Source organism: Oryzias latipes, chromosome 18 (assembly GCF_002234675.1).
Source record: "Oryzias latipes chromosome 18, ASM223467v1".
Lineage (NCBI taxonomy): Eukaryota > Metazoa > Chordata > Actinopteri > Beloniformes > Adrianichthyidae > Oryzias > Oryzias latipes.
The window spans coordinates 13,916,653-13,931,244 of NC_019876.2; the positions used below are offsets into that span (position 1 = coordinate 13,916,653).

General features: G+C 37.2%; 1 protein-coding gene across 1 annotated transcript; it reads left to right on the forward strand.

Moving 5' to 3' along the window:
* Nucleotides 1–1,652: 1,652 nt before the first annotated feature.
* On the forward strand, nucleotides 1,653–7,945 carry LOC111946346 (cell wall protein DAN4-like). The gene is made up of 5 exons (XM_023949002.1): nucleotides 1,653–2,162; nucleotides 2,282–2,330; nucleotides 3,082–3,285; nucleotides 7,378–7,729; nucleotides 7,924–7,945. The coding sequence occupies exons 1-5, from the start codon at nucleotides 1,653–1,655 to the stop codon at nucleotides 7,943–7,945; spliced, it is 1,137 nt and encodes a 378-aa protein (XP_023804770.1).
* The last annotated feature ends 6,647 nt before the right edge of the window (nucleotides 7,946–14,592 follow it).

Here is a 14,592-nt window from a genome sequence, read left to right on the forward strand (position 1 = left end):
TCAATTGTACGGCGTTTGTTGCGGTCTACAGTAACCAGAATAAAGAACCCTCAAAGGGGTTAATTCTCCGTGCCTCAGTGTGGGAAAGGGACACTACAGTATTGTATGGCTATATTGAAATCACATTTATAAATATGTGGCGTTTATGGCTCTCTCGGCCAAAAAGGTTCCCGACCCCTGGTGTAGAGGATGCATGTCACACCACTAAATACATAAAACATAAAACAAAAAGTTTAACAAGTTGGAGAAAAAGTATGGTGGAGTCAAACTCTTCAAAGACGATCAAGTTAAAACTCAAGTGTTTTTAATTTATGGATAATTACATGTTATTTTCTTTCAACAGTTTGAGCCATTCTTTAGACGGGCTTTTACCTCGTTCATCGACATAATAGTGATATTCTTCAGGTATATGCACAATTTTTTGTTTTTTCTCTAAAACAAAACCTTCGTTTTTAAACTTTAAAAGCTTTTCCTCATAACTTTATTTGTATTACTTTTGCAGCAAGGGGTCGATTGTCAACACCATGGAAGTGGCATTTATTTCAACATCTGTTCCAAACAACACAGATATAATTAATGTCCTAATTGATGCTGCATCAAATATAACAGAATTCAACATTTCCATTGACTCCATCACTGTGGATGATAAATGTAAGATATGTCATTTTTTGTTAATGTAAAATTAAATTGGGCTTTATATTTATAAAATAATATTAATATTTTTTTCTTTAGATGACATATCTGCCACTGCACCATCTACAGCAATGACAGAGATGACCACACCTTATAAACAAGAAAGCAAAGAAACAATAAATCCATCTGCTCCAAGAACAGAAAATGTTGCATCAGTAACCACTACTTCATCCAACACATTTGAACTGGTACAAACAACTCCTGCAATATTTGAGCAATCAACACATTTAGTCACTTCTTCAACTACAGCTGAAGGTACATCATCTACAGCAACAACAGGTAGGATGTCACCTTATAAAACAGAAAGCACAGAAGCAATACTTTCATCTACTCCAACTACAGCAAATGTTGCGACAGTATCCACTACTTCATCAACCACATTTGAACTGGTTGAAACAACACCTGCAAGATTTGAGCAATCAACACATTTAGTCACTTCTTCAACTACAGCAGAAGCTACACCATCTACAGCAACAACAGAGATGACCACACCTTATAAACAAGAAAGTACAGAAACAATACTTTCATCTACTTCAACAACAGAAAATGTTGCTACAACGACCACACCTTATATACCAGAAAGCACAGAACCAATACTTTCATTTATTCCAACAACAGAAAATGTTCCTACAGCAACCACTTCTTTATCAACCATATTTGTACCTTTAGAAACAAAGCCTGCAATATTTGAACAAACAACATTCTTAGTCACGTCGTCAACTACAGCTGAAGCTACACCATCTACAGCAACAACAGAGATTACCACACCTTATAAACCAGAAAGCACAGAAGAAATACTTTCATCTACTCCAACTACAGCAAATGTTGCAACAGCAACCACTTCTTCATCGACCATATTTGTACCTGTAGACACAACTACTGCAAAATTTAAACAATCAACACATTTAGTCACTTCTTCAACTACAGCTGAAGCCACATCATCCACAGCAAAAACAGAGATGACCACACCTTCTAAACCAGAAAGCACAGAAACAATACTTTCATCTACTCCAACTACAGCAAATGTTGCAACAGTATCCACTTTTTCATCAACCAATTTGGAATATTTAGAAACAACGCCTGCAATATTTGTACAACCAACATTCTTCGTCACTTCTTCAAATACAGCTGAAGCTACATCATCTACAGCAACCACAGAGAAGACCACACCTTATATACCAGAAAGCACAGAGACAATACTTTCATCTACTCCAACTACAGAAAATGTTGCATCAGAAACCACTTCTTCATCAACAAATTTGGAATCTTTAGAAACAACGCCTGCATTATTTGAACAAACAACATTCTTCGTCACTTCTTCAAATACAGCTAAAGCTACATCATCTACAGCCACCACAGAGAAGACCACAGCTTATATACCAGAAAGCACAGAAACAATACTTTCATCTACTCCAACTACAGCAAATGTTGCGACAGTATCCACTACTTCATCAACCACATTTGAACTGGTAGAAACAACTCCTGCAATATTTGAACAAACAACACATTTAATCACTTCTTCAACTACAGCTGAAGCCACATCATCTACAGCAAAAACAGAGATGACCACACCTTCTAAACCAGAAAGCACAGAAACAATACTTTCATCTACTTCAACTACAGCAAATGTTGCAACAGTATCCACTTTTTCATCAACCAATTTGGAACCTTTAGAAACAACGCATGCAATATTTGTACAACCAACATTCTTCGTCACTTCTTCAAATACAGCTGAAGCTACATCATCTACAGCAACAACAGAGAAGACCCCACCTTATATTCCAGAAAGCACAGAAACAATATTTTCATCTACTCCAACTACAGCCAATGCTGCAACAGCAACCACTTCTTCATCAACCATATTTGTACCTGTAGAAACAACTACTGCAAGATTTAAACAATCAACACATTTAGTCACTTCTTCAACTACAGCTGAAGCTACATCATCTACAGCAACAACAGAGAAGACCACACCTTATAAACCAGAAAGCACAGAAGCAATACTTTCATCTACTCCAACTACAGCAAATGTTGCGACAGTATCCACTACTTCATCAACCACATTTGAACTGGTAGAAACAACTCCTGCAAGATTTGAGCAATCAACACATTTAGTCACTTCTTCAACTACAGCAGAAGCTACACCATCTTCAACAACCACAGAGAAGACCACACCTTATATACCAGAAAGCACAGAAACAATGCTTTCAACTACTCAAACAACAGCAAATGTTGCTTCAGCAAGCACTTCTTCATCAACCAATTTGGAATCTTTAGAAACAACGCCTGCAAAATTTAAACAAACAACATTCTTTGCCACTTCTTCAAATACAGCTGAAGCTACATCATCTACAGCAACCACAGAGAAGACCACACCTTATATACCAGAAAGCACAGAAACAATGCTTTCAACCACTCCAACAACAGAAAATGTTGCATCAGAAACTCCTTCTTCATCAACCAATTTAGAATCTTTAGAAACAAGACCTCCAATATTTGAGCAAACAACATATTTAGTCACTTCTTCAACTACAGCTGAAGCTACATCATCTACAGCAACGAAAGAGAAGACCACACCTTATAAGCCAGAAAGTACAGAAACAATACTTTCATCTACTCCAGCAACAGAAAATGTTGCATCAGAAACCACTTCTTCATCAACCAATTTGGAATCTTTAAAAACAACGCCTGCAATATTTGAACAAACAACATTATTCGTCACTTCTTCAACTAGAGCTGAAGCAACATCATCTACAGCAACAACAAAAAAGACCACACCTTATATACCGGATAGCACAGAGACAATACTTTCATCTACAGCAACAACAGAGATGACCACACTTTATAAACCAGAAAGCACAGAAATAATACTTTCATCTACTCCAACAACAGAAAATGTTGCGACAGCAACCACTACTTCATCAACCACATTTGAACCTTTAGAAACAACTCCAGCATTATTTGAACAAACAACAAACTTAGTCACTTCTTCAACTACAGCCGAAGCCACATCATCAACAGCAACAACAGAGAACACCACACCTTCTAAACCAGAAAGCACAGAAACAATACTTTCATTTATTCCAACTACAGAAAATGTTGTATCAGCAACCACTTCTTCATCAACCAATTTGGAATCTTTAGAAACAACGCCTGCAATATTTAAACAAACAACATTCTTCGTCACTTCTTCAAATACAGCTGAAGCTACATCGTCTACAGCAGCGAAAGAGAAGACTACACGTTATAAGACAGAAAGTACAGAAACAATACTTTCATCTAATCCAGCAACAGAAAATGTTGCATCAGCAACCACTTCTTCATCAACCAATTTGGAATCTTTAAAAACAACGCCTGCAATATTTGAACAAACAACATTATTCGTCACTTCTTCAACTAGAGCTGAAGCAACATCATCTACAGCAACAACAAAAAAGACCACACCTTATATACCGGATAGCACAGAGACAAAACTTTCACATACTTCAACAACAGAAGATGTTGCAACAGCAACCACTAATTCATCAACCACATTTGAACCTTTAGAAACAACTCCTTCAATATTTGAACAAACAACATTCTTAGTCACTTCTTCAACTACACCTGAAGCTACATCAACTACAGCAACAACAGAGATGACCACACCTTATAAACAAGAAAGCACAGAAGCAATACTTTCAACTACTCCAACTACAGAAAATGTTACAACAGCAACGACATCTTCATCAACCAGATTTGTACCTGTAGAAACAACTAATGCAATATTTGAACAAACAACACATTTAGTCACTTCTTCTACTACAGCTGAAGCTACATCATCTACATCAACAACAGGGAAGACCACAACTTATATACCAGAAAGCACAGAGACAATACTTTCATCTACTCCAACTACAGAAAATGTTGCAACAGCAACCACTTCTTCATCAACCAAAGTCAAACTGGTAGAAACAACGCCTGCAATATTTGAACAAACAACATTCTTCGTCACTTCTTCAAATACAGCTGAAGCTACATCATCTACAGAAACCACAGAGAAGACCACACCTTATATATCAGAAAGCACAGAAACAATATTTTCATCTACTCCAATTACAGAAAATGTTGCAACAGCAGCCACTTCTTTATCAACCATATTTGTACCTGTAGAAACAACTAATGCAATATTTGAACAAACAACACATTTAGTCACTTCTTCTACTACAGCTGAAGCTACATCATCTACAGCAACCACAGAGAATACCACACCTTATATACCAGAAAGCACAGAAACAATGCTTTCAACTACTCAAACAACAGCAAATGTTGCAACAATATCCACTTTTTCATCAACCAATTTGGAATCTTTAGAAACAACGCCTGCAATATTTGAACAAACAACATTCTTCGTCACTTCTTCAAATACAGCTGAAGCTACATTATCTACAGAAACCACAGAGACGACCACACCTTATAAACAAGAAAGCACAGAGTCAATACTTTCATCCACTCCAATTACAGAAAATGTTGCAACAGCAGCCACTTCTTCATCAACCATATTTGTACCTGTAGAAACAACTACTGTAAGATTTGAACAAACAACACATTTAGTCACTTCTTCAACTACAGCTGAAGCTACATCATCTACAGCAACAACAAAAAAGACCACACCTTATATACCGGATAGCACAGAGACAATACTTTCATCTACTTCAACAACAGAAGATGTTGCAACAGCAACCACTACTTCATCAACCACATTTGAACCTTTAGAAACAACTCCTTCAATATTTGAACAAACAACATTCTTAGTCACTTCTTCAACTACACCTGAAGCTACATCAACTACAGCAACAACAGAGATGACCACACCTTATAAACAAGAAAGCACAGAAGCAATACTTTCAACTACTCCAACTACAGAAAATGTTGCAACAGTAACCACTTCTTCATCAACCAAAGTCAAACTGGTAGAAACAACGCCTGCAATATTTGAACAAACAACATTCTTCGTCACTTCTTCAAATACAGCTGAAGCTACATCATCTACAGAAACCACAGAGAAGACCACACCTTATATATCAGAAAGCACAGAAACAATATTTTCATCTACTCCAACTACACCCAATGTTGAAACAGCAACCACGTCTTCATCAACCATATTTGTACCTGTAGAAACAACTACTGCAAGATTTAAACAATCAACACATTTAGTCACTTCTTCAACTACAGCTGAAGCTACATCATCTACAGCAACAACAGGGAAGACCACACCTTATATACCAGAAAGCACAGAAACAATACTTACATCTACTCCAACAACAGAAAATGTTGCGAAAGCAACCACTACTTCATCAACCATATTTGTACATGCAGAGACATCTCCTGCAATATTTGAGCAATCAACACATTTAGTCACTTCTTTAACTACAGCTGAAGCTACATCATCTACAGAAACCACAGAGAATACCACACCTTATATACCAGAAAGCACAGAAACAATATTTTCATCTATTTCAACTACAGCAAATGTTGCAACAATATCCACTTTTTCATCAACCAATTTGGAATCTTTCGAAACAACGCCTGCAATATTTGAACAAACAACATTCTTCGTCACTTCTTCAAATACAGCTGAAGCTACATTATCTACAGAAACCACAGAGACGACCACACCTTATAAACAAGAAAGCACAGAGTCAATACTTTCATCCACTCCAATTACAGAAAATGTTGCAACAGCAACCACTTCTTCATCAACCATATTTGTACCTGTAGACACAACTACTGCAAAATTTAAACAATCAACACATTTAGTCACTTCTTCAACTACAGCTGAAGCCACATCATCCACAGCAAAAACAGAGATGACCACACCTTCTAAACCAGAAAGCACAGAAACAATACTTTCATCTACTCCAACTACAGCAAATGTTGCAACAGTATCCACTTTTTCATCAACCAATTTGGAATATTTAGAAACAACGCCTGCAATATTTGTACAACCAACATTCTTCGTCACTTCTTCAAATACAGCTGAAGCTACATCATCTACAGCAACCACAGAGAAGACCACACCTTATATACCAGAAAGCACAGAGACAATACTTTCATCTACTCCAACTACAGAAAATGTTGCATCAGAAACCACTTCTTCATCAACAAATTTGGAATCTTTAGAAACAACGCCTGCATTATTTGAACAAACAACATTCTTCGTCACTTCTTCAAATACAGCTAAAGCTACATCATCTACAGCCACCACAGAGAAGACCACAGCTTATATACCAGAAAGCACAGAAACAATACTTTCATCTACTCCAACTACAGCAAATGTTGCGACAGTATCCACTACTTCATCAACCACATTTGAACTGGTTGAAACAACACCTGCAAGATTTGAGCAATCAACACATTTAGTCACTTCTTCGACTACAGCAGAAGCTACAGCAACAACAGAGATGACCACACCTTATAAACAAGAAAGTACAGAAACAATACTTTCATCTACTTCAACAACAGAAAATGTTGCTACAACGACCACACCTTATATACCAGAAAGCACAGAACCAATACTTTCATTTACTCCAACAACAGAAAATCTTCCTACAGCAACCACTTCTTTATCAACCATATTTGTACCTTTAGAAACAAAGCCTGAAATATTTGAACAAACAACATTCTTAGTCACTTCGTTAACTACAGCTGAAGCTACACCATCTACAGCAACCACAGAGAAGACCACACCTTATATACCAGAAAGCACAGAAGAAATACTTTCATCTACTCCAACTACAGCAAATGTTGCGACAGTATCCACTACTTCATCAACCACATTTGAACTGGTAGAAACAACTCCTGCATTATTTGAACAAACAACACATTTAATCACTTCTTCAACTACAGCTGAAGCCACATCATCTACAGCAAAAACAGAGATGACCACACCTTCTAAACCAGAAAGCACAGAAACAATACTTTCATCTACTTCAACTACAGCAAATGTTGCAACAGTATCCACTTTTTCATCAACCAATTTGGAACCTTTAGAAACAACGCATGCAATATTTGTACAACCAACATTCTTCGTCACTTCTTCAAATACAGCTGAAGCTACATCATCTACAGCAACAACAGAGAAGACCCCACCTTATATTCCAGAAAGCACAGAAACAATATTTTCATCTACTCCAACTAAAGCCAATGCTGCAACAGCAACCACTTCTTCATCAACCATATTTGTACCTGTAGAAACAACTACTGCAAGATTTAAACAATCAACACATTTAGTCACTTCTTCAACTACAGCTGAAGCTACATCATCTACAGCAACAACAGAGAAGACCACACCTTATAAACCAGAAAGCACAGAAGCAATACTTTCATCTACTCCAACTACAGCAAATGTTGCGACAGTATCCACTACTTCATCAACCACATTTGAACTGGTAGAAACAACTCCTGCAAGATTTGAGCAATCAACACATTTAGTCACTTCTTCAACTACACCAGAAGCTACACCATCTTCAACAACCACAGAGAAGACCACACCTTATATACCAGAAAGCACAGAAACAATGCTTTCAACTACTCAAACAACAGCAAATGTTGCTTCAGCAAGCACTTCTTCATCAACCAATTTGGAATCTTTAGAAACAACGCCTGCAAAATTTAAACAAACAACATTCTTAGTCACTTCTTCAACTACACCTGAAGCTACATCAACTACAGCAACAACAGAGATGACCACACCTTATAAACAAGAAAGCACAGAAGCAATACTTTCAACTACTCCAACTACAGAAAATGTTGCAACAGTAACCACTTCTTCATCAACCAAAGTCAAACTGGTAGAAACAACGCCTGCAATATTTGAACAAACAACATTCTTCGTCACTTCTTCAAATACAGCTGAAGCTACATCATCTACAGAAACCACAGAGAAGACCACACCTTATATATCAGAAAGCACAGAAACAATATTTTCATCTACTCCAACTACACCCAATGTTGAAACAGCAACCACGTCTTCATCAACCATATTTGTACCTGTAGAAACAACTACTGCAAGATTTAAACAATCAACACATTTAGTCACTTCTTCAACTACAGCTGAAGCTACATCATCTACAGCAACAACAGGGAAGACCACACCTTATATACCAGAAAGCACAGAAACAATACTTACATCTACTCCAACAACAGAAAATGTTGCGAAAGCAACCACTACTTCATCAACCATATTTGTACATGCAGAGACATCTCCTGCAATATTTGAGCAATCAACACATTTAGTCACTTCTTTAACTACAGCTGAAGCTACATCATCTACAGAAACCACAGAGAATACCACACCTTATATACCAGAAAGCACAGAAACAATATTTTCATCTATTTCAACTACAGCAAATGTTGCAACAATATCCACTTTTTCATCAACCAATTTGGAATCTTTCGAAACAACGCCTGCAATATTTGAACAAACAACATTCTTCGTCACTTCTTCAAATACAGCTGAAGCTACATTATCTACAGAAACCACAGAGACGACCACACCTTATAAACAAGAAAGCACAGAGTCAATACTTTCATCCACTCCAATTACAGAAAATGTTGCAACAGCAACCACTTCTTCATCAACCATATTTGTACCTGTAGACACAACTACTGCAAAATTTAAACAATCAACACATTTAGTCACTTCTTCAACTACAGCTGAAGCCACATCATCCACAGCAAAAACAGAGATGACCACACCTTCTAAACCAGAAAGCACAGAAACAATACTTTCATCTACTCCAACTACAGCAAATGTTGCAACAGTATCCACTTTTTCATCAACCAATTTGGAATATTTAGAAACAACGCCTGCAATATTTGTACAACCAACATTCTTCGTCACTTCTTCAAATACAGCTGAAGCTACATCATCTACAGCAACCACAGAGAAGACCACACCTTATATACCAGAAAGCACAGAGACAATACTTTCATCTACTCCAACTACAGAAAATGTTGCATCAGAAACCACTTCTTCATCAACAAATTTGGAATCTTTAGAAACAACGCCTGCATTATTTGAACAAACAACATTCTTCGTCACTTCTTCAAATACAGCTAAAGCTACATCATCTACAGCCACCACAGAGAAGACCACAGCTTATATACCAGAAAGCACAGAAACAATACTTTCATCTACTCCAACTACAGCAAATGTTGCGACAGTATCCACTACTTCATCAACCACATTTGAACTGGTTGAAACAACACCTGCAAGATTTGAGCAATCAACACATTTAGTCACTTCTTCGACTACAGCAGAAGCTACAGCAACAACAGAGATGACCACACCTTATAAACAAGAAAGTACAGAAACAATACTTTCATCTACTTCAACAACAGAAAATGTTGCTACAACGACCACACCTTATATACCAGAAAGCACAGAACCAATACTTTCATTTACTCCAACAACAGAAAATCTTCCTACAGCAACCACTTCTTTATCAACCATATTTGTACCTTTAGAAACAAAGCCTGCAATATTTGAACAAACAACATTCTTAGTCACTTCGTTAACTACAGCTGAAGCTACACCATCTACAGCAACCACAGAGAAGACCACACCTTATATACCAGAAAGCACAGAAGAAATACTTTCATCTACTCCAACTACAGCAAATGTTGCGACAGTATCCACTACTTCATCAACCACATTTGAACTGGTAGAAACAACTCCTGCATTATTTGAACAAACAACACATTTAATCACTTCTTCAACTACAGCTGAAGCCACATCATCTACAGCAAAAACAGAGATGACCACACCTTATATACCAGAAAGCACAGAAACAATACTTTCATCTACTTCAACTACAGCAAATGTTGCAACAGTATCCACTTTTTCATCAACCAATTTGGAACCTTTAGAAACAACGCATGCAATATTTGTACAACCAACATTCTTCGTCACTTCTTCAAATACAGCTGAAGCTACATCATCTACAGCAACAACAGAGAAGACCCCACCTTATATTCCAGAAAGCACAGAAACAATATTTTCATCTACTCCAACTACAGCCAATGCTGCAACAGCAACCACTTCTTCATCAACCATATTTGTACCTGTAGAAACAACTACTGCAAGATTTAAACAATCAACACATTTAGTCACTTCTTCAACTACAGCTGAAGCTACATCATCTACAGCAACAACAGAGAAGACCACACCTTATAAACCAGAAAGCACAGAAGCAATACTTTCATCTACTCCAACTACAGCAAATGTTGCGACAGTATCCACTACTTCATCAACCACATTTGAACTGGTAGAAACAACTCCTGCAAGATTTGAGCAATCAACACATTTAGTCACTTCTTCAACTACAGCAGAAGCTACACCATCTTCAACAACCACAGAGAAGACCACACCTTATATACCAGAAAGCACAGAAACAATGCTTTCAACTACTCAAACAACAGCAAATGTTGCTTCAGCAAGCACTTCTTCATCAACCAATTTGGAATCTTTAGAAACAACGCCTGCAAAATTTAAACAAACAACATTCTTTGCCACTTCTTCAAATACAGCTGAAGCTACATCATCTACGGCAACCACAGAGAAGACCACACCTTATATACCAGAAAGCACAGAAACAATGCTTTCAACCACTCCAACAACAGAAAATGTTGCATTAGAAACTCCTTCTTCATCAACCAATTTAGAATCTTTAGAAACAAGACCTCCAATATTTGAGCAAACAACATATTTAGTCACTTCTTCAACTACAGCTGAAGCTACATCATCTACAGCAACGAAAGAGAAGACCACACCTTATAAGCCAGAAAGTACAGAAACAATACTTTCATCTACTCCAGCAACAGAAAATGTTGCATCAGAAACCACTTCTTCATCAACCAATTTGGAATCTTTAAAAACAACGCCTGCAATATTTGAACAAACAACATTATTCGTCACTTCTTCAACTAGAGCTGAAGCAACATCATCTACAGCAACAACAAAAAAGACCACACCTTATATACCGGATAGCACAGAGACAATACTTTCATCTACTTCAACAACAGAAGATGTTGCAACAGCAACCACTACTTCATCAACCACATTTGAACCTTTAGAAACAACTCCTTTAATATTTGAACAAACAACATTCTTAGTCACTTCTTCAACTACAGCTGGAGCTACATCATCTACAGCAACGAAAGAGAAGACCACACCTTATAAACCAGAAAGCACAGAAACAATACTTTCATCTACTCCAACAACAGAAAATGTTGCGACAGCAACCACTACTTCATCAACCATATTTGTATATGCAGAAACAACTCCTGCAATATTTGAACAAACAACATTCTTAGTCGCTTCTTCAACTACAGCTGAATCTACATCCTCTACAGCAAAAACAGAGATGACCACACCTTATATACGAGAAAGCACAGAAACAATACTTTCATCTACTCCAACTACAGCAAATGTTGCGACAGTATCCACTACTTCATCAACCACATTTGAACTGGTAGAAACAACTCCTGCAAGATTTGAGCAATCGACACATTTAGTCACTTCTTCAAGTACAGCAGAAGCTACACCATCTACAACAACCACAGAGAAGACCACACCTTATATACCAGAAAGCACAGAAACAATGCTTTCAACCACTCCAACAACAGAAAATGTTGCATCAGAAACTCCTTCTTCATCAACCAATTTAGAATCTTTAGAAACAACACCTGCAATATTTGAACAAACAGCATATTTAGTCACTTCTTCAACTACAGCTGAAGCTACATCATCTACAGCAACGAAAGACAAGGTCACACCTTATAAGCCAGAAAGTACAGAAACAATACTTTCATCTACTCCAACTACAGCCAATGTTGCAACAGTAACCACTTCTTCATCAACCAATTTAGAATCTTTAGAAACAACGCCTGCAATATTTGAACAAACAACATTCTTCGTCACTTCTTCAAATACAGCTGAAGCTACATCATCTACAGAAACCACAGAGAAGACCACACCTTATATACCAGAAAGCACAGAAACAATATTTTCATCTACTCCAACTACAGCCAATGTTGCAACAGCAACCACTTCTTCATCAACCATATTTGTACCTGTAGAAACAACTACTTCAAGATTTAAACAATCAACACATTTAGTCACTTCTTCAACTACAGCTGAAGCTACATCATCTACAGCAACAACAGAGATGACCACACTTTATAAACCAGAAAGCACAGAAATAATACTTTCATCTACTCCAACAACAGAAAATGTTGCGACAGCAACCACTACTTCATCAACCACATTTGAACCTTTAGAAACAACTCCAGCATTATTTGAACAAACAACAAACTTAGTCACTTCTTCAACTACAGCCGAAGCCACATCATCAACAGCAACAACAGAGATGACCACACCTTCTAAACCAGAAAGTACAGAAACAATACTTTCATCTACTCCAACAAGAAAAAATGTTGCAAAAGCAACCACTACTTCATCAACCATATTTGTACCTGTAGAAACAACTCCAGCATTATTTGAACAAACAACACACTTAGTAACTTCTTCAACTACAGCCGAAGCCACATCATCAACAGCAACAACAGAGAACACCACACCTTCTAAACCAGAAAGCACAGAAACAATACTTTCATTTACTCCAACTACAGAAAATGTTGTATCAGCAACCACTTCTTCATCAACCAATTTGGAATCTTTAGAAACAACGCCTGCAATATTTAAACAAACAACATTCTTCGTCACTTCTTCAAATACAGCTGAAGCTACATCGTCTACAGCAGCGAAAGAGAAGACTACACCTTATAAGCCAGAAAGTACAGAAACAATACTTTCATCTAATCCAGCAACAGAAAATGTTGCATCAGCAACCACTTCTTCATCAACCAATTTGGAATCTTTAAAAACAACGCCTGCAATATTTGAACAAACAACATTATTCGTCACTTCTTCAACTAGAGCTGAAGCAACATCATCTACAGCAACAACAAAAAAGACCACACCTTATATACCGGATAGCACAGAGACAAAACTTTCATCTACTTCAACAACAGAAGATGTTGCAACAGCAACCACTACTTCATCAACCACATTTGAACCTTTAGAAACAACTCCTTCAATATTTGAACAAACAACATTCTTAGTCACTTCTTCAACTACACCTGAAGCTACATCAACTACAGCAACAACAGAGATGACCACACCTTATAAACAAGAAAGCACAGAAGCAATACTTTCAACTACTCCAACTACAGAAAATATTACAACAGCAACGACATCTTCATCAACCAGATTTGTACCTGTAGAAACAACTAATGCAATATTTGAACAAACAACACATTTAGTCACTTCTTCTACTACAGCTGAAGCTACATCATCTACAGCAACAACAGGGAAGACCACAACTTATATACCAGAAAGCACAGAGACAATACTTTCATCTACTCCAACTACAGAAAATGTTGCAACAGCAACCACTTCTTCATCAACCAAAGTCAAACTGGTAGAAACAACGCCTGCAATATTTGAACAAACAACATTCTTCGTCACTTCTTCAAATACAGCTGAAGCTACATCATCTACAGAAACCACAGAGAAGACCACACCTTATATATCAGAAAGCACAGAAACAATATTTTCATCTACTCCAATTACAGAAAATGTTGCAACAGCAGCCACTTCTTTATCAACCATATTTGTACCTGTAGAAACAACTAATGCAATATTTGAACAAACAACACATTTAGTCACTTCTTCTACTACAGCTGAAGCTACATCATCTACAGAAACCACAGAGAATACCACACCTTATATACCAGAAAGCACAGAAACAATATTTTCATCTACTTCAACTACAGCAAATGTTGCAACAATATCCA

Coding starts and splice junctions, on each gene's coding strand:
- LOC111946346 (XM_023949002.1), top strand. CDS start 1,653: ATGACCACACCTTCTAAACCAGAAAGCACAGAAACAATACTTTCATCT. Junction 2,163..2,281: donor CATCAACCACATTTGAACTG/GTAGAAACAACT, acceptor TAAACCAGAAAG/CACAGAAACAATACTTTCAT. Junction 3,286..7,377: donor CACACCTTATAAGCCAGAAA/GTACAGAAACAA, acceptor CGTTAACTACAG/CTGAAGCTACACCATCTACA.